Here is a 21,015-nt window from a genome sequence, read left to right on the forward strand (position 1 = left end):
TTTGCCTGGGGCAGTTGTCCTGGGCCCTTGGTCTGTCCCTGGCTTCTGATTATCTTGGCACCTTTGCTGAGGCTCAGAGTGGACCTGGTCTGCTTTGCTGGCTGGGTTCAGCTGTTCTGGCCGGACAGTGCCCTGAGAGGCAGCTGCTCTGCCCATCTTTTTTAAGTCTTTAGATATTTTCCCCTGCAGAGTCTCTTCTTTGAAACCCCTCCTTTTTTTTTTTTTTTTTTTCCATTTCAAAAAACCAGGGAGAGGGAGAGCAAGAGAGAAATATACACTTCAGTCAGTGATTTAGCTCTTGGCACAAAAGCCAGAAATCAGTGACTGTCTTTCTTTCCATTCAGGGGATGGTTCCCTTGGCAACTAAGTAACTCATTTTCCTTCAACAAAATGACTTGCTCAGCTTTGGGGTAAAAGTTTGATTTCCTTTGGAATTGTGGTTCTCAGCCTTGTGTGCACATTATAATCACCTGGGGATCTTTATAAAATACCCCTCCCCCCGGCCCCGCCACATCCTCACCCTCCCAGAGAATCTGATTCGGTTGGCTTAAGGATAGGGCCTCCTGTCTTTATTTTAAAAAATCTTCTGTGACTCTATCACACAGCGGTTAAGATTCATTGCCCTAAGGCAGAGGGGCTCCACGTTGGCTGTACTTTGGAGTCACCTGAGGAGCTTTGAGAAATACTCCTGCCTGGACCCCGCCCGCCCCCAAGAGGCTCTGATCCAGTTGTCTGAAGTATGACCAAGGTACTAGATTCTTTCAAACTCTCCCGATGATTCTCATATGCAGCCAGGGTTGAGAGCCACTATTCTAGAGCAGCAGTTCTTGAACTAGAAACCGAGTCAGAGTCTGAGTCACCTGGAGAGCTGGGGGCAGGGGGGGCGGTGCTCCTGGGCCCCATCCTGCGGTCTCTGATATGGTGAGCTGGTCTCGGGCCTTTCTTAGCCAGCACCCCAAGCAACAGTGATGCTGGTCCCTGGCCCCTGCTTTAGAGGATCTTCTAACTAGCTTGACCCTGTTCTCTTACATTTTTTCCCCTCTGGGGGTTGAGAAAAGCTAATTCAAGCCTGAGGCTTCGTAAAGCTACCAAATAGATTTTCCTTTTCCGAACATTTTAAACACTGAAATAAACATTAAGAAATATTTTTAAAGCAAAGGTACATAGATTGCTTCCCCCAGGTTAGGAGGCTCAGAGTGTGCCTGAATTGAGAATTTATTTGTGCCTGGGTTTTTAGGATGCATTTGTGATCAGAGCTAAGGGGTTGATGTCTCTGGAACTGGGGACCACCAACCTGTGACCAGGTGAAGGTCATTTTATGACCGGTGCTGGAAGGTGAGCAGGACACCGCAGTCTCAGCACAGAGAGTTCCTGGGCCCCTGGGGGTGGAAGATGGGCTCTGTGATCTGTCCCTGCCCCCACTGCACCCACGGAAAACAAGCAGGAAGGTAGTGATGAGGAGACGTCCTATAGAAATGGCCTGTGTGACCCAGGGACTAGGGGTCCCTCCCCATTGCATTAGGCTCTTCCTTCCTTCTCCGCCTCCCTTTGGAAGAGGCTCCAGTTGAAACCAGCTACTTAGTATCTGGATCCTGCCTCCATCTCTCCTCCCTCCAACGGGATCCATGTCCCCTGCCCCTTCCCTCTGCAGACACCCCCAGTGGTGTAGTCCCAGTGAGAACTTTATCTGAACGGCCCCTCGGAATCCCGCACTCAACCGCAAAGTTTACAAGACCCCCTGAACACCTTGAAGACTTGTTAAGGGAGAATATGGTCACCATCTTACCGAAACAAAGTCAAAGCACACCTCACTTCCCAGGACCACTTACCCAAGCAAGCTCACTCAGCCCTTAGGTCGGTGGGGACTCAGATGAAGGAAAATTAATTTTGAGCCCCTGAAATAGCTATAAAGCTCTGTATTAAAGACCAAACATTTTGCTAGCAGCAGATCCCTCGTGGCATTCACTTTAATTTTAAATTCAATTTTAGGGAACTTGATTCTGGTTTCTCATAATAAAGTGAATGAAGAGAATGACAACAGGTGCTAGATCCAGCAAGAAGTGGCAGCTAAAAGCCTAACAGTAACGGCATTAAAAAGACCAAAACTATACATCTGAGAAAACACCATGTGATCTGAGGCCATTTAGTGGAGGGGTAAATACGTTGTCACAACCCTGAGGGCAACAAAGCGTTTTCGATCTGCTCACCCAGTGATATCTGCAACCACACATGGGTGCAGAAACAAACGGCGTTCAGATCTGTGTTTCAGAAGGTGGAGAAGCTGCTTACCCATTTTGGAATTATTTCCATCCCAAACACTTAAAACACCATCATGGAAATATTGGTGCTTAAAAGGTTAGCGCTCAGTTATCCTGAAGTTCAGGTAGATGCAATGGTTCATTATCTGATAACGTAGGATACACGAGATGGGCAAAGTCACTCCTTTGGACTTACGTGCTCCCTCTGACATTTGCTACCCCTTCCCCCAAGAAAAAAAAGCGAGGAGAAGGGGGGTATGCACCCCTCCCCTCCCACCTCCCCTCTCCCTTGAAGGGAACTGCAGTGTGGTGGATGCGGGGGGGGGCACGGGACAGGGAATTCTCTTTCTGCATCTCAGCTTCCACCTGTGGTGGCTTTGTCGGGCTGGGACCAGGGCAGGCTCTGCAGTGACCCAGGCCTGTGATTTATCTGCGAATTTAAGAATATGAACAACCCACCCCCCCCCCTGCCCCGGGGCCCACCCCGCACAGGTTTCTACTTTCTAAACACCTTCATCGTCGATTTCTCACTAAGATTGGCTGTGTTCCTATGAGAAGGCTGGGGCAGTTAGGGGCATCCCTACCTGACTGAGGCCCAGAAAGATGACGGTGGCATGTCCCAGGGCACATGGGATTGGTGGTGGAGTCCTGGTGCTGGGTGGCCAAGCTTCCCAAGTGGTGGGAGGGGCCCCTGCTCTAGCCTGTGGGGCTTTTCTGCTTTCTTCCCTCTGAGGTGGTCAGGCTGAGTGGCATCTGGGCCAGGCCTGGGCTTCACCCCTGGCCTCACGCCCTGCCCGGGTCTGGGGAGGGTCCTTTTGGGTATTCGTTCCTCTCTAGGTCCTGCACTCAGGGTATCCAGAGCCAGAACACTCAGTGGCTGTACCCAGAGTGGGCTGGGAATGGAGACAGTTGTCCTTGGCAGAGTCACCCAAGGCCACAGGCCTGAGCGAAGTGGGATTGTGGAGGGAGCTGGCATCAGACCCAGTGACGCAGGCCCCTAGTGCTCTGGCTGTTTGGGAGGAGGCTGGGCAGTGGGGCGGGGGGGGGGGGGTCGTCTCAAGCAACAGATCCTACCAGCCCAGCCAGGAGCCAGCTCTCCTGTAGCCTTCTTCAGCAGGACCCTTGACTCTCCACTGTGGCTGCCTTCTGAGCATGTCCTTCTGCCTCAGGTTGCTTTGGGAGGACAGCTGGTCCTCCCTGGGGCTCCCACACTTTGCACAAATGTTTTAGGGATGCGACAGGGTCTTCTTGGTGGCCTGCAAAATTTCCTTTCTGGACCCGACGGCCCTCCCTTCAGAAAGCCATAACTCTTTTTCAAAGCCGTATTGTTTGAACTGAAATGTATGCATATGTATTATTTCTTTTTTTGAAAGAACACTTTATCTCAATGAGCATACACTGGGGGATTCAGTGTTACAGTTTAGAGTCAGTCCCCCGCCAACTTGCTCCCCAAACGAAGCCAGGACAGACGATGGAGGTCAGCAGAGGAGGAGTGGGAACCTTTTGCCCAGCAGCCGGGTGCTCCCGGGTACTCCCTGCCCCGCAGCTGTGCACGACTTCAGCCGGGCTCCAGGTCAGTTTACAGGAAGCCCTGCCTCGGGGCTCCCGTGAAGGCAGAGGAGTTTGTCCCCGAGGGTCTGGTGCGTGTGAAGACAAAGTGGCCACGCGGCCATGACCTCCGGGTGCTCCTCAGCCCCGCGCCTCTCGTGCTGTCCTCTCTCAGGAGCCGAATCACACTGCATCGTGCTCCAGAGAGCCTTTCCCACTGCAGAAGAGGGAGACCGGGTGTCATTTGCTGGGACGTGGAGACTCGCGATCCGAGTGGAACTGGACTGTTGCTGGTACCCCTGGCTCGCTCCCTCCGCTGCCCTGATCGCTGCGGGGAGAACTGCCCTGTGCGGGGGAGGAGCCGGGGAGCGGGGGCTGCAGCCCTCCCCTTCTCTTCACGCAGCCGGCGCTCACGCGCGGGGGTCCGCAGGCACCCCTGCAGCCTGGTGCCGGCAGTGTGTGCCTGTCCCCGAGGGACTCAGGAGTGATGACTGATCTCTCCTCAGAGCATAATCAGGGTACTTTGTATCTGTCACTGCGCTTGAAAGGCCCTCCATTTACACCCAATAAAACCGGTCACGCGGTTCATCTAGCAAAGGCTCTTTGGCTGTGGCTGTGTGTGTGTTCGGGGATGGGGCCACAGGGAACAGCCCCATGGGAGGAGGCTGCCGGGTCTTGCGAGAGCCTCCTGGCCACCCTGGGCACACGTTTGGGCGGGCTTGGGTGGGGTCCTCATGAGACCTGGTGTCTGCCAGGGGAGCGGTGGGCTCACAGGAAGGGCTCAGAGACCAGATCCAGACCAAGTCAGGTGCAGTGCTGAAGCGACACTCTACAGGACACAGGAGGACATGGGGAGGGGACTGCAGGCTCAAGTCAGAGGAGGGAGACTCCAGGAGGGCCGGAGGGCTGCCTGAGCAGGTGGTGCTTCAGATGTGCTCAGACCTGGAAGCTATGCAGACCTACCTCTCTCAAAGCAAGGTCGCTGTCAAGGTCTGGAATCACATCAAAAGGCATCTGAGCTCTAATTACCTTCTCCATGTGTGTGTTTAAAATAGGATTGTGTGTGTGTGTGTATGTGTGTGCATAAAACATATATACAATTTTTAAAATTCATGCATAAACCCCTGACTGGGGCTAGCCTGTAGAAAAGACTCCCCAAATCTTCATCTTGGGGAAGTCCAAAACCTTCCTCGTGCTTTCCCATCGGAGAAGACAATGTGCCAACTCCCAGAGGCTGGCACTTTTACCGTCCCTCTGCCTTCAGACTCCTGCTTCTAAGCATGTTTTTGTTTTATATCCCTTGACTACTCGGGTACTAGATGCAGACCCTACCTTGATATCAATGATCGGATTATGCATCCCAGAGTGATGCAGGAGGGGAGGGGAAAGGGATGCAAACCACTTCCAAACATGCAACCCCAAATGGAATGTTCGGCACCCCCAGGCGGACATGTCCTTGGCCGGCCCAACCCGGGGCCAGCCTCCGGGTGTGCACATGCCATGCCACCCCAGCCTCAGCCTGCCGCTCTGGCTCCTCTTCCTGACCCTCCTGTGGCTCCCTGTCCCCAGCTCCCCAGCTCCCTCCAGCGGAAGACATATCTCTGTGCACGTGGTCTCCTATGGAACCCGGATCTCAGCTCACCTTTTACCTTCCTCCTAACAAGAATGGATGGATGTCGGCTGCAAGATATTTAAACGTTTCTTATTTTTTTTTTAAAGATTTTATTTATTCATCTGACAGAGACAGGGACAGCGAGAGCAGGAACACAAGCAGGGGGAGTGGGAGAAGCAGGCTTCCCGCCGAGCAGGGAGCCCGATGCGGGGCTCGATCCCAGGAGCCCGGGATCATGACCTGAGCCGAAGGCAGACGCTTAACGACTGAGCCACCCAGGTGCCCCTAAACGTTTCTTATTACAGATGTAAAATACCAAACACTCAAGCAAGCAACTGTGGAATCTAAGGATGCTGAGACCTGGGGACTGTATTCTAGTCTATCATCATAAGAAACAAATCTGGGGGTCAGGGAAGCAGGAGTTCAATACATATTTTTGAATGAATGAATATATGTATTAGTAAGCTGGGGGATGGAAGTTGAATGTAGTTCATTTATTTATTTCATGAACACCTATCAGAGGCTCACAATCTGATTTGTTTTTAAGTAAAATCCCTTGGTGGCTCTGAGCAGAGTGGATTGGAGGGAGCAGAAGTGGTTGAAGGCAAGCTTTTCTAATACCCCAGGGAGCCTACAATGGCTGTGGGAGCTAACATTTCCATGAAACAGGAAAACGCCCAGCCTCACAGCACTGCATCACCTGCCCTGCTTCCAGGCTAGGATGCGGTTCATTTCGAGATAGCAGACTAGCTGGTTACCTTGGGTGAGAAATCGGGGACATGCAGTGGTGGAGAGCCACAGGTGGGGACCAGAGCATCCAGGACACATGCTCAAACTCTTTGTACTTACATGTGCTCTCTACACCCCACTCGCCCCAACACACACGTTCCTTTAACGTGTCTTGAGGGCCACATTCATACTCTAGGAGGCACCAGGGAACACATGACTTCCTTGAAAGGGAGTGCAGGCTGGTGGAATGGAGAGGGGTGGGGGTAGATGGAATTACGGGTCCCCATTCTTCACCCCTTGCTGTGTCCACATCCTTTGCTATGAAATGTTACAGCCCTTGCCTCTGGACCCGGCCAAGTGTGTTGCTGGGCATAGCCAAAGGATGTTAGCCGATGGGATGCAAGTGGAGGGCTTAAGTGTGCTCACGGCATCAGAGTCACCCCCTTGCCCTTCCAACCACGGCCACGAGAAGAGCTCGGAGTGAACCCAACACAGACAGAGCTTTCCCAGCCAAGTGCAGCCAGTCCTGCAGCTTGATGCAGCGCTGCCAGTTGAGCCCAAGGTAAGCGAGTCACCGCAGCCACGGTCCAGACCTGTGAGAAAGAATGCCTATACCACTGAGTGTTTTGTGGTTGCTCATTATGTAGCAATAGCTGGCTGACACAGAAATGCACACGAAATGCATGCTGCAGTTCTAATGTCAGAGTGAGCTGAGGCTTGCAGAAGGAAAGCACCAGGGATGTCTTCAGTTGAACTACAGTGTTAACTCCACTAAGGCGGAGGTTGGGTCTGATTACAGAGGGCCTCCCATGTCAGCTAGAGGTGCTAGAATTCGTGTCGGGGACATTTGTGGGATTCTTTTGGCAACGTAACCTCTGAGCGCCCTTCTAAAGTTTGAGGAGGGGACAGCTCCCAATGTCAGAGTTGAAAATGCCGTGGGCGCCTGGGTGGCTCAGTCGGTTGAGCAACTCCCTTCAGCTCAGGTCATGAGATCTGAGGACCCTGGGTCCTGGGATCAAGCCTCGCATCAGGCTCCCTGCTCAGTGGGGGGACTGCTCCCTCTCCCCCCGCTCATGCTCTCTCTTGCTATCTCTCTGTCTCTCAAATAAATAAATAAAATCTTAAAAAAAAAAAAGAAAATGCCAAATACTCACTTTCCCAGCCTCCTTTGCAGCAAGGTGTAGGCACATGACTTTGGCTCAGCCAATCAGATGCACAAGCCCCGGACTCCGAATTGGCAGAAGGCAGCAGAGGCTGTTCTGGGGAGGGGAGGCACCCGCGGGGGCGGCAGAGACCAGTGCTGAAGCTTGGTACAAACTGCATACCCAGGCGCAGTATTGGGGGCACTAGGGGCCTCCCCAGGTCAGTACAATTCCAGGCCTCCTTTCTAGGATGCAGTCCCTAAGACCTCTTGGAAATTCTGAGATCCCCTTCCCCCAACAGTAACTTTTCAAACAATAATTTTTCTGCTTAAACTAGCCAGTGTTCGTTTCCGCTGCTTGCAATCCACAGTCTTGGCTGACAAAGTTTGTTTGCACTGAGGTGTGAGGGAAGGTTTTTGAACTGGAAAGTGACAGGACCAAAGGCAAGCTTTAGGAGAATCCATTCAGCAGCAGGAGGATGCACTGGAAGGGGAATGAGGCCCGGGCAATGAGATCATTTTGTAAGTGTATGTGTATGCATTTGTGCGCATATGCAAATGGTCTGTGGGATAAACAGCCCTTTCCCTATAATCAGAGGTTTGGGATTCCTATAATTACTATGTCTGCTCTTTGTGTTTTTATCAGTACACAAGAAACGGACGGGAATCCAAGTATCAGCTTTATCAGTTAGGGTACATAACCACCTTGCACAGTTTAGACTGGAGGATGCTAAGTATAGATGGAGGATGTGGTGGGCATGGACCGTGGCCTTGCTTGGGGTCAGAGTGAGTCTGCCAAGCCTGCCCTGAGCGCCGTTTCCCAGCCAACCCCACGCAGGGTCCTAACACCACAAAGCTGGGGATGAGGTCAGGTCAGTGGCCAGGCTGCACTGTGGGCTGTAAGCAGATGGACTCTCACCTGGACATGGAAAGTCAGCAGATGGGACAGGCCAGTAAGAGAGATAGGGTAGAGCCCTGGGGCAAAGCACTGCCTTCTCAGGTCACCTTGTCATCAATCCCCTGCCCTCATGCCCAGCCCCTGCAACCACTGGTCTGGCTTTACATCTTCTGGAATGTCACATAACTGTCATCAGACAGAAGGTGGTTTTTTTTTCTTTTTTTCTTTTTTTTTTTTAAAGATTTTATTTATTTATTTGAGAGAGAGAGAATGAGAGATAGAGAGCATGAGAGGGAAGAGGGTCAGAGGGAGAAGCAGACTCCCTGCCAAGCAGGGAGCCCGATGCGGGACTCGATCCCGGGACTCCAGGATCATGACCTGAGCCGAAGGCAGTCGCTTAACCAACTGAGCCACCCAGGCGCCCGGTGGTTTTTTTTTTTCTGACTGGTTCTTTTCACTTGGTTTAATGCTTTCGAGATTTGTCCATGATGTAGCATGTATCACTGCTTCTCCCTTTTTCTGGCTGAGTAAGTATTAGCCAGTTGATGGGCATCTGAGTTGTTTTCTGGGTTTTGGCTCTTATGAATAAGGCTTGTATGAACTTTCACATGCAGCTTTTGTGTGGACATGTATTTTCATCTCTTTTAGGTAAACACCCAGGGGTGGAATTTCTGGGTTGTGTGGGAAGTGTCTGGTGAGCTTTAGAAAAGAGTGCAAGCTCTTTTCCAAAGAGACCGTACCAATTACCACTGCCACCAGTGGTATGAGAGTTCGAGTTGCTCCATGTCCCTGTCAACATTTGGTACTGTTTCAGACCCTGTTCTCTTAATCATTGTATTTTAATGCCATGGATTCTCTAAAAATATTTTGATTTTAATTTTTTGCAAAAACAGTCCAATAAACATTTTCTTGTTTTTTATCTGAATCAGACTTCATGCAAAATGAACATTTTAGTTTTTGTCTGGATGTATAGTTTTTTCTGTAGTAATCCTAATAATTTCTCTGTATTTAGAGTCTCTTTCTAAAGAGCCCAAAAGTAGAATTAACCAGAGGTCAAACCACATACTGCCAGCAGGGGGCGTGCATCACCCACGGTCGAACTTCACTGTGCCCCCGCTCATCAGGACTTGGAGCGGATTTCAGGGCTGTTCCTCCGCAGAACAGGGGAGGAGGTGAAGTTGATCTCTCCTGGGCGATGACGTCTCCCCGTGGTGAGGTGAGGACGCTGGTGGCTCCAGAAAATGAAGCTGCCCCAGACTTTGGGGAAGGGTGTGAGTGCTTACTGCTGCTCAGATGTCCTGTATCTGCTGGGAGCTTTGAAAACTCCCAATGCCCAGGCTCCACTGCTGACCTAGACCGCATAAATTGACATCTCCAGGGTGGGACCCAGGCATCAGCATTAAAAACTCTCCAGGTGACTCCTGTGTGCTTCTCTGGGACAGAAGCTTGCTGAGCCCCTCCCCTTAGTTCAGATGAACTAATCAAGTGAGTGAGTTCACCTGGGCAGGTGTCGTCCCCACTTGCTCTCTAATTTTAGAGAGCAAATCCCCACCCTTGCCGAGGACAGGGGCTTGTTGAAACTGTAGATCCCCAAGTTTCATCTTCAGAGATTTTCAGTAGGTCTGTAGTGGGGGTGAGGGGTCTGAAATCGGCATTTGGTGAGTTCTGCAGGGCTAATCCAGGCATCCCTGGAATCCTACTTTAGGAAACATTGACCTTGACAGAGAGCATCTCGGAGAGGAGACGCTGTAGAACAGAGAAGGTGAGGTGGTGGCCAGGGTCCTGGGTTCTGGGGCTCGCGGCTAAGGGCTCAGTAGGTGGGCTCAGCTCGGGGCCGCCAGGTGGTAGGACACGGAGGTGACAAAGGAGGAGCGAGTGAACGTCTCGTGGTGGCTGCCGACCAACTCCCTTCTCCTTTCCAAACCCCACCTCATGCCAGAGGCCCCGGTCCTGGCTGAGTCTTTCCTCCTCCTGGTCTGGGGATAGAGCTGCTTTCTGGCCCTGGCTTTTGCAGCAGAGCCTGGCGCTGGCTAGTGCTCTTCCCTGGCCCCTGGCCCACTGCGGTGGCCCCGGGCTGGGTGAGCCGTCATGGTTCGTCCACTGTCTGCCTGCACCTGCCATCCAGCATCGTAGCGTAGCCCAGCTGCGAGATGGACGGCTGTCCAAGCCAAACCCACAAGGGCCGCTGGAGCGCCCCCTGCTGTAGGTTGACAAGCGATGCCATCCGGCCACTGTATGTCACCCTAGGCAGTACTCAGGGTCCCATCCTTCTCTTCCTGGATTGGATTGAGCCCTGCCTTTCTTCAGTCACCGCCCACAGTGGTAAGACTACCTTTTCAGGCACACAGAATAGACCAGTGCTTGCTCTACGGGACGGTCGTTTACATGGGAGGCAGTGCCCTCTTCTCTAGGCCACACGTGCTCAGAATGGTATCCGTTCCTTGTGTTTCCCTTGCGCAGTGGGCCTTGTGTTCATGACTGCTTTATAGGTCTGCCTGCAATTTGCTCATGCACACATGTGTGCATGCATCCGCTGAACGGATGCTTACGAAGCCCACCGTGTGCCAGGCATATGATAGGTCCTGGGAGCCTAACAGGGAACAGGGAGGCATGATCTCTGCCCCCCAAAGAGCTTGTGGCTGGGAGAGGTGGTGGGGTGGTGGTGGTGGGAGATGGACAAGGAAACAGGCCCTTACAAGATAGTCCTCCCAGGAACTTTGAAGCACACAGATGATCCAGTGTGTTTACCTGTAGCTTCTGATGTGTTGCTGTGGGTTGGGCCCCACAAAGGAAGGAGGACACGTGGAGCCAGTCCTTGCGAACGGGACCCAAAGGAGGGCTTCTGGAACAATCTGAGATGATAGTAAAGCATTACCTGCCCCCCCCACACACACACATCATGCTAAATAAGAGAGAAACCCTGATTAGGAGTCACAGGCATTTGGTAAGCCCTTACTGTGTTCCCGAGGCTTCTGCTTACTGAGCACTTTCTCCAAATGCTCAGTACGCCTTAATGGGTCATTATCCCCCTTCCACGGATGGAGAGCCAGGCGTCGTCCAAGGCCACACAGCCAGGAGGTGCTGAGCAGTTCTAATTCTGTCCAAAGACCTCATACTGCCAAGACAGGGATAAGAGTTCCAAGTAGATAGGAAATTTCTAGCATTTCGGGATTTATACAGAAATCTTACAACTCGGGTTGTAAGAAATCTTAATAAAATCTTAATTGCCTTAATAAAATCTTAACAAAATAAAATAAGCAAGGTAGAGGAGTCTAATGGTCCTAAGGGAAACTTTTCTTGCTGATTGAGGGTGGAGAGGGGCCTCTGGGCCCTGGTTCTCTTGCCCCAGCTCAGAATCCCGTGTGGGGCAGCATTTGGAGGAGTAAGGGCCAAGTGGCGTGGGCTCTGAGGGTTTGGCCCATTTCATTTGAAAATGCAGAAAGCAATGTGGGCAAACAGAGTTCTTGTTAAAACAGATGCCTGGCCTGGCCAGGCATGAGGGGGTCACCCATGATGCAGTGGGCCTCTCCAGCATCCATGGCTCTGGCCTGGCGTTGCTGGGAACTCACGCCTCAGAAAATGCTTTGTGAATTGTCAGAGTGCTGGTCAGAGCCGCATCTCTGAAGGGCAGTAGGTTTCCACCAGCCAAATGGTCTCTTCCAGAAGCCAGCTGTCTCAAGGAGACGGAAGCAGAGAGATGGAACGAGAAGGATCCAGTAAGAACCTTGCCTGCTTCGTAAGGTGAGCAGAGGCATGAATAATGGAGAGAAACAGAGGCCTCTGAGTCCTGGTAGCTCGGAGGACTCGGGGCCCTGCCCTCTTCAGGGAGGCCCCGGGCCCTGGGGACATTGTTCACGGCCCTAGAATGCTGTGAGGTTACGGGGATCTCCAAGGGGGAGGCCCCCACCTGCCCCTGGGGTGACCCAGAGGGGCCCCAGGGGGCCCCCTTGCTATGGGGCCAGGTGGGGAAAAGATGCCAAGGGCTCGATGTCACCTGATTCTCCAGGAAGGGAGGAGAGGGGCGGGCTAAGGAGGACAGCCTGCCCTCAGTCCCCATGAATAAGAGATGAGGCCCAAGGCGAAGCCTCAGGGCAGGTGCAGGAGGAGGTGGCTGATGGGGAGGGAGGGGGGCAGAGAGAGGGGCCAGGGACAGGAAGGGCAGAGATAGGGCACCGCGAGGCTCTGCTCCGTGGCCGGAGAGGACAGGTGTGGACACAGGGAACCCAAGCGTGGCCTCTGGGCCACCCAGAGGTGGGCACTCTCTCAGGGAGAAAGGGCCTCGGGGCCAAGAAAGTGCAAGGAGGTGGGCGCCGTGAGCCCGCAAGTGCCAGGAAGGGGCAGCCGGCAAAATGATGCCCCAGAAGAAAAAGAGGAGAAAGAAAGACATCGACTTTCTCGCCGTGTACGAGGAGGAGCTGCTGAACTACGCCTCGGAGGACGATGAGGTCGAGCTGCAGCATGAGTACTACAAGGCCAGAGGTGCGGGCGGCAGGCCGGGCAGGGCACACGGCCCTTCCCCGTGCGTGGAGGAGGGATGGCAGGTTCCGATGCAGCCTCGTGCCCCGGGACTGTCCTCCATCACCTGGGAGTAACGGGCAGGCATTCCACTGGGGTCCCCGCTGTAGAGTCAAGACCAGCTGCCCTTAGACGCAGACCTTATTGGCACAGATTAGACTAGAATGGCAGTGCCCACACTCTCCAGTGCTATACATCCCAAGCGCCAAGTTCCAGCCTGATCTCCACCCTGCAGCCTGATGGCCCAGAGCTCCCTGCTCTGCTCAGGCTGTGGAGGGGTGTAGGGTGTGGGGAGGGGCGTGCGGAGGAGGCCTGACCCCTCACCACCTGCCCAGCGGGAGTGGGGTCTGCTGCCACCCTGGCGATGGAGAAGGGGTCTGGGGCCCACGTGGGGAGGGCACTCGTTCTGCACCCCGGGGCTTGTCCTTCTAGGCTCATCCTCCCCTGGGGTGTACGGGGGCTGCCTCAAAGGGCCCCCCTTCTTAGCAGGTAACCAGAGAGGGCTGGGCTGGGGATCCAAGAGTTCGTTTTGGCCAGCAGAGGGTTTTTGTTGGTTTGGTTTGGTTGTGTTTTGTTTTTTTTTTTTGCCTTTATAAATGTTCTGAAAGATTTTGACTGTGAGTGCCTGTAAGCTGTGGATGGCCGGTTTGTCACAGTCTCCACCGCTCCCTATCACTCAGATGAGATCTGTTCCACTCATTGGTGCTGACTGCCTGGTCCCTGAAGGCATTACATTCTCAGGGCTGACTCTGAAGTGGCTTGCTAGTCCCTGGAAGGTCCAGATTCATTCATTCACTCACTCATTTATTCATTTACTCATTCATCCATCCATCCATCCATTCATTCACTCATTCATTCATTCACCCATTCATCCATTCACTCATTCATTTGTCCATCTATCCCTCCATCCATCCATCTATTCATTCATTCACCCATTCATCCATTCAGTCACCAGATATCTATTGAACGCCTGCCCTGTGCCTGCCCATGAGCTTGTTCTCCCTCTTCTTATCTTAACTTTGAAAGCCCAGCTCAGGGCCCCCTCTTCCACGGAGCCTTCCTTAATTCCAGTTCAACATGAGTTCCTTGCCTATATTCACTTCTTCATTGTTCCATTGCTTCACATAAGCCTGGTGTTGTTGGGCTTGTAGCTTCTTGAGCCTCAGCCACCCTGCCCCCCATGAAGGTGGAGCCTTGCTTTATTTGTCCTCTCTCCTCACCCAGCTCCCAGCACAGACCCAGGCTCAGAGAAGGTGGTCACCACATGGACGCAGTGGTTCAGCGGGGGTCCCTTTCCTGGCACAGTGTCCTGGGTGCCTCTCGGAGTGGAGGTGAGGGCTGGCACAAGGCAGGCCTGGGACAAGTGAGGCATTGCTGCCTTCCCCCGGTGCAGGCACCCCAAACTCAGACCAGTTAGTGGGAAGAGGTCTGTGGCTGAATGTGCGTGCAGCACCCTCGACAAGTACTCTCAGCTTCCGGGGTGGTCTCCCTAGCACACATCGTTGCCGGGGAGTGCATCCTCAACCTCCTGGTAGCCACTACCCTGTCCACTTCTGTTCAGGGGCTCTGCGGGCTCCAGTGTGACCATCTGGTCCCTCACATGTTTGCTCTTCTTTTTACCCTTTGTGAAGCCTTTTTTACTTCCATGCTCACATTTGATCTTGAAGATTCCTGAGAACAGTCAAGGCAGATGTGATTAGTCCCATTTCACAGGTTAAGGACTGAGGCCCTGGAACTTCAGTGACTTGAGCAAAGTCACAAGTGGGAGAGAGAACAAGAATTTCAAATACCCTCTCCCAAGGCAAGTCCCCACTTCACCTCTCAGTGCTGCCACACAGAATGACCCTCGGGGTGCTAGGTTCATGGAGAAGCTCTCCGCTTGTCTTAATCAATGTAACCTTCACAGCCACCCAAGGTGTAGGTTGCATTCTAGTCTTCTTTCTCAGATGAGGAAACTGAGGCATGGTGAAGCTAAGTAACTTGCCCAAGATCACAAAGCTCGTAAGTAGCAGACTCAGAATTTGAATCTAGCTGGTCTGGTTGGTGCCTGCTCTTGACTGTGGTGAAAACACTTGGAGAAGAGTAAATCGAGGTGAGTGCCACGCTGACATTTCTCAGAGACGTGGGCCCACAGGCTCTCCAGACAGGGCAGGACACTGGCAGTAAATGTGGAAGATGCGGTAGTCACACACCAACCCCGCGGTGTCACTACTACTCTCTAGAACAACATGTTTCCTGCTCCCGTTGAGCTCTGGGTTCTTGCATTACCGGGGTGAGTGTGTTGGGGAAGAAGAAGAAGGAAAAGAAGAAAGCCTAGGTTTCCCTCTCTGTTCCTCAGGCCACCTCCAGGCTACACTGGAGTTCACAAACAGCCGGAGGGAGCAGAGTGGCTCCCTCAGTGCCCTGAGGGAAGGCTGAGCCCAGTGCATTGGTCTCTTTCCTGGCTAAGACGGGGCCCTGAGGGGAAGAGAGTGATTCATATCAGAATGTGAGATACAAGGGACCTCAGAGGCCATCCTGCACAAGCTTCCAGCCCTGGGACACTCTCGTCTTGTGCATCTCAGACAGGGGTTGCCAGCATCTGTAGGGGTATGGTATCCCAAGGCAGCCTCCCCAAGAATATTGTTAATGGGGATAATGGCAAGCATGATGATGATGCTGTTGATGTTGGCGATGGAGAGGACGATGACCATGAAGGTGATGATGGTGATGACGCTGACAATGACCATGAAGGTGATGATGATGATGATGATGATGACCATGAAGGTGATGATGAGATGGTGATGATGCTGGCAGTCTACCACTTAAGGAATATGTATCTTTCATCTGACTGTGGAAGAGTGTCTGTAAGATAAGTTCCCAGAAGTAGAAATGCTTGAGTCAATGAGAATGAGCACTGAAAATTTTGTTTTATCTGATTTAATCCTTCTCATAATCCTTCAAGGAAGAGATTATTCCTGCTACAGAGATGAGGAAATTGAGGTTCCGTGGGGAATTTGGTTGAAATCACATAAGCAGTAATGATAGAATTGGGATTCAAATATTGGTCAGTTTAGCTCCATAATCTACATTCATTTCACTGACTGATTCATTCATTCATTTTCTCGTTCATTCTCCCAGGTAATTATTTATTGTGCTCTTCCTGCTTGCCAGGGTCTGTGCTAGGAGCAACACCGTGGTGCCCTTGATAATTCTTTGTGCTGATCAGTGCTCTTTGGGGCCCTCCCCTCTGGAGCCAAACAGAATCTTATGTTTTCCACGGGACATTTGTCCTCCACAAGATAGTTCTTCAGCTATCTGAACGGAGTTTTTAATTAAAATTTTTAAATCAAGGAGTAATATATACACAGTACAAAACTTTCATAAAGGTACCACCTGATGACTTTTCATGTATGTGCATGCTTGTGGAATTACCATTCAGATCAGGACACAGAACTTTTCCAGCCTTCAGAAAGTTCCTTCACTCTCCTTCCCAAAGGTAACAGCTCTCCCCGTTCTATCAGTATAGATTAGATTTTTCCATTCTTGAACTTCAGATAAACAAAACCATACAGTATACACATATTTGTGTCTAGCTCCTCTTTCACTCAACATTCTGAGAGATTTACCCATGTTGTGACTTGCTATATAGTTTGTTCTTTTTTGGGTACTATTGTATTTTATAAATACATCATTTATTTAACCATTCTATTGCTGGTGGGCATTTGGGTTATTTCTGGTTTTTAGCTATTATGCATAAAGCTGCTACGAATCTTGTACACATCTTTTGATGGACACGTGCACTCATTTCTTTGGGATTTATAATTAGAAGTAGAATTGCTGAATCATAGAATGGGCATATGTTTAGCTCCTGGTGCTTGAACCAATTTACACTCCCACCAGCAATGTGTGAGAGTGCCAGTAGCTCCACATTTTTGCCAACACTTAGTATTGTCGGTCTTTTTAGTTTTAGTCATCCTGGTGGGTATATGGTAGTATCTCATTGTAATTTCAATTTGCATTTCCCTGATGAATAATGATGCTGAGCACTCTTCCATATGCTTATTGACCACTTGGGTATCCTCTCCTAGGACATGCCTGTTTAAGTCTTTTGCCCATTTTCCAATTTTATTGAAATACAATTTTATTGAAATATAATTACCTCATAATAAAATGCACCTATTTTAAATGTGCTGTTTGACAGGCATTGAAATATGTATACATCTGTATAACCATTAGCACAATCTATATATAAAGCATTTAAATTATCCCCCAAAGTTCCCTGTGCCCCTCCTTAGTCAGTTCCCTCTGCTTCCAACTCCAGGGCAACCATGTTCTGCTTTCTGTTAAAATAGATTAGTCTTTTCTAAAGCTTCATGTAAATAACATTACAGTGCATAGGGTTTGTGTCTGACTTCTTTTGCTCAGCATAACCTGCTTGAGATTCATCTATATCACATATGAGGGTAGTTCATTCCTTTTTGTTGCTGAGTAGTATTCCATTGTATGGATATACCACAACTTATTCATCCATTCATCTGTGCTTGGATTTTTAGGTTGTTTCCAGTTTAGAGTTATTATGAATAGAGTTGCTATGAACATTTGTATGTAGGTCTTTGTGTAGACATGTTTTTATTCCCCTTGGATAAATACCTAAAAATGGAATGTCTGGATGTTATGGTAAGTGTGTGTTTATCTTTAAACAATTTGCTGCCCATTAAAAAAATAGTGTGGTATCTGTTTTCCTTACTGATTTGTGTGAGTTCTTTACATCTTCTGAGCATGAGTCCTTTGTTAGATATATGCATTCCAAATATCTTCTAGTTTGTGACTTGCCTTTTCATTCAGATAATGGGCTTCATTTCAATAAGTCCAATTTATCAATTTTTTTATGGCCAATGTGCTATTTAAGAAGGAGCTGTGTGCCCTTTGAGGCAGCTTCCTCATCCCTCTCACACCCCGGACTCTCCTTTCCTCCAAACCACACATCTCCAGACCTCTGTGTCCTTTCTCATGTGATGTGGTCCTGGAATTTCCACCATGCTTCTCATTCTTCTGTGGACAGTTTGGAAATGCCCCTGTGTACGTGCAAAGCCATGTGGGCAACACTTTAGGTCTGGAGTTGTCCCAGGGAGGAATCCAGGGCTTGTCTACAGATCAGGCACCGCTGTAGTGTAGACTATGAAGAATTAAGGATTTGCTTATCACAAGAGACAAGGAGTTGTGCAAACATACTGCTTCCTCTCTTGTCTCGCAGTGCCTTGATTGGGATCTTCATCAGAACCAGGGATTTCCAAAGAAAAGGCATTAATAGCAAACAGTAGAGGCTTCTAGGAACCAAAGAGCGGAAATCAGTGCCCCTGTCAAGAAAGGAGCCCTGGCGAAGCTCTCTGCATCACTCAGCTCTGGGATAGCTCATCCTGGGCCAGCAATGGTAGTGCTCAGAAGGTCAGGGGAGGTGAGGGCTGGCAATGCAACTGCATTCATAGAGAGGAGGGTGAGAGCAGGGGCAGGCTCTGAAGGCCATGTCTAGGAGGCATCTGGATGCTGTGCTGCAAAGATCACGGACTAGGTGTCCTGAGGCCCTGGGCTGGGCTCCAGTGATGACACTGGGTGCTGTGTGACCCGCCCCTCCCGTCCTGCAGGTTCCTCACCTGTAAAATGAGCGTGCACCATTAAACAGGTTTGGTCTTACAGCAGAACTGGGTGTGGGTCTGACCCTGCCTCAGAGGTTTATGGGCTGTAGCAGGGGTGTATAGAGACCTTTTGGCTGGGTATCCCCTGCGGAGCTGACAGGAGCTCTGGCTTCTCCAAGCCCATGTAGGATCCTGGGTTTTCTGATAAGCCTGTAATCTGTCTTCTTTTCTCCTCCAGTGTATGAGGTGGTCACAGCCACGGGGGATGTTCGTGGTGCAGGGACAGATGCCAATGTTTTCATCACCCTTTTTGGAGAGAATGGGCTCTCTCCCAAGCTCCATCTCACCAGCAAGTGAGTACCAACTTGGCCTTGGTGGGACTGTGGGCCACTAGTTGGGACTGATGCAGTTCTGGAACCCAGGGAGAAGACCCGTGTGTCCACATGCATATTAAGTGGCACGGGGCCTCTGCTAACGACAGACCACATGTCAACTGGGTCCTTCCCAGTGATCTCCCGTCAACCTTCCTGTTGGTGTTCGTGCGAAGTAATGCCCACTTTGGATCTCAGAATTCCCAAGAATCATATTAGCTGTCCCTTGCTGTGGGAGAAGACACTCAGGACCAGGAACCCTGGGTCTGGGTCCAGCTTTACCACATAGTTGCCATGTCACTTTGGCCAAATCTCTTTGCATCCAAGGCCTTGGCTTCCTCATCTAGCATCTGGGAGTGATCTGATCCCCTTTTACAAAAACCACAGGGCGGTTGAGAGGAGGAGACAAAATCATGCATTCAAAGGAGCCAGGAGTTTAGAATGCTCTGCGCCTGTGTCTCTCCTAGGGCTCACCATCACACAGCACCTGCCTGCCAGCTAATGCATGCTCGAGTCCGCCACATGGACTTCTTGTGTGTGTACTTGTGCATGTGTGTTGGTGTAGATGTGCTCTGTGTGTGTGTTTGCGTGTACGCTTTGTGTCCTCCGTGTCATTTGTAATCCATTAACAACAGGGGCTGCTGCCTCTTCATTTTGATCCTCTCCCCTGACCACACACGAGTGCACACAGATATACCCAGAGCAAAACATGGGGACACGTTAGCAGGGTCCTACAATTCCAGAGCTGTCTAGGGGCTAGAGCACTGTTGTAGACAGCTGGTTTGCGATCTGTGCTGAACAGAACTGGGGATAGGTCAGCCGATTCTGAGCCCACTGTGCCCCCATCCTTCCTTCCTCCACAGTAGCTCGATTTATGGTTGTCTTGCCCACCGACTTTCTGAGTCGGATTTTATTTGCACCAAGAGTCCTATAGCCAAGAAAAATGTGAAAATCCACTAAATTTATTTCAACTCATTCATGGGGAAACTGAGGCCTCGAGAGGAGGGGAGATGAGCTCTGAGTCATAGAGCTTCTAGATGGTAAAGCTGGTCCTCAAACCCCAGGGGATGTGGACATTTTCCTCGAGCACGGGCCCTGTGGCCCGGAGGGTGTGCGGGAGCTTCCCCTCCAGGCCTCCTGAGCCTCCAGGCTGCGACCTCCTGTGGGGTGGGGGTGGGGGGGCGGTAGGGGAGGCTGTGGAGCGGTGGGGCCCCCAGGCCAGGACATCCACAAACTCTGTGCTTCGCAGACTGACCTGGCCCTGCCCCCAGGTTTGCCCTGAGCGTGGGCTGTGGCCTAAAAGTGGCCTCATCGAGGCCGGCGTAACGTCCAATTTTGTCCATTTCCGCAGAACAGGGTACCCGCCTTCTTGTACTGCTTACCCTGCAGAGTGACTGGCTTGCGGAAGTCTTTCTCTCCAGTGATGTGGGCACGGTAAAGAGAAGACATGAAATGCCCATCCTCTGCCATGAGACCTCCCCAGAGAGCACTACTCTAGGGAGAAGCCACTAGGCTCTGGGAAATCAGCCTGGGTGGTTACTGGAGTCCCCGCCTGCCTCTCTTAAACAAAAAGAACCATTTTCTCCTTTCAAGGTGGTTCCTCACTGTTTTTCCTACTTTCTTGCACCTAGTACCCTCGCTCTTCCCCCCCCCCCCACTGTTTCCATTTGTCAAAACAGCCTCTCGGGAAGGTCCCAGAGTCACCCTTCATAAGCCAGTAGGCAGGTTTGTCACTGAGTCCCCCTTCCCAGGGGCGTGAATTCCAGGGGCAGAAGGGAAGACTGCATCATGGCAGAGAGAAGGACAGGGTCAGGAGGTCCCCAGGTGTCACACGTCAGCCAACATCTCAACGCCAGCTCCACGGACAGAAATCAGCAACCCCCCCCCCCCCCCCCGGCCACCACCCCATGACTCAGCAGGTCTCTCCGTACCTGTGTCGTGCTCCGGGTTGGGCAGCAAGGGCACAGGTCTGGCCCGGACCCCGGTCGGCCTGGCCTGGAGGGCTCTGCAGGAGCCCAGGGGGAGCAGGAGGGTTCAGAGGTGGGGCTCATTTTGTAGCCCCCGCTGTCTGTCCTGGGAGGCTGGGGACGTGATGTGCAGAGGGATGCCAGGTGGAGTGGACGGTGAGGGGAGGTCGGCTTCATCCCTCCGGCCCCTCTCCCAGGTGCTTGCAAACAGTCAGAGCCCCGTAAGTGCTGCGTTGTCAGGGTGGCCAGAACGGGACTTTACAGGGAAGGGCAGGTGATCTGGGCCTCGGGTAGTGAAAGAGACTCAGATGAGAGAGGAGCAGGGGGAGGGTACCTGAGACCCCAGGGATCAGCTTGCAGA

The 21,015-nt window shown here is 51.5% G+C and overlaps 1 protein-coding gene across 2 annotated transcripts in view; it reads left to right on the forward strand.

The window, feature by feature from the left end:
* Positions 1 to 12,535: 12,535 nt before the first annotated feature.
* The window catches only part of LOXHD1 (lipoxygenase homology PLAT domains 1), a 149,147-nt gene continuing 140,667 nt past the window's right edge, over positions 12,536 to 21,015 (forward strand). For both annotated transcript variants that reach the window (XM_088019417.1, XM_028098420.1), the window contains exons 1-2: positions 12,536 to 12,665; positions 18,555 to 18,669. In XM_088019417.1, coding sequence (XP_087875543.1) covers positions 12,536 to 12,665; positions 18,555 to 18,669 — 245 coding nt within the window. The remainder of the gene's footprint in view (positions 12,666 to 18,554; positions 18,670 to 21,015) is intronic.

Source organism: Eumetopias jubatus, unplaced genomic scaffold (assembly GCF_037043125.1).
Source record: "Eumetopias jubatus isolate StellerSeaLion01/CBP00866 unplaced genomic scaffold, mEumJub1_p1.0 scaffold_16, whole genome shotgun sequence".
Lineage (NCBI taxonomy): Eukaryota > Metazoa > Chordata > Mammalia > Carnivora > Otariidae > Eumetopias > Eumetopias jubatus.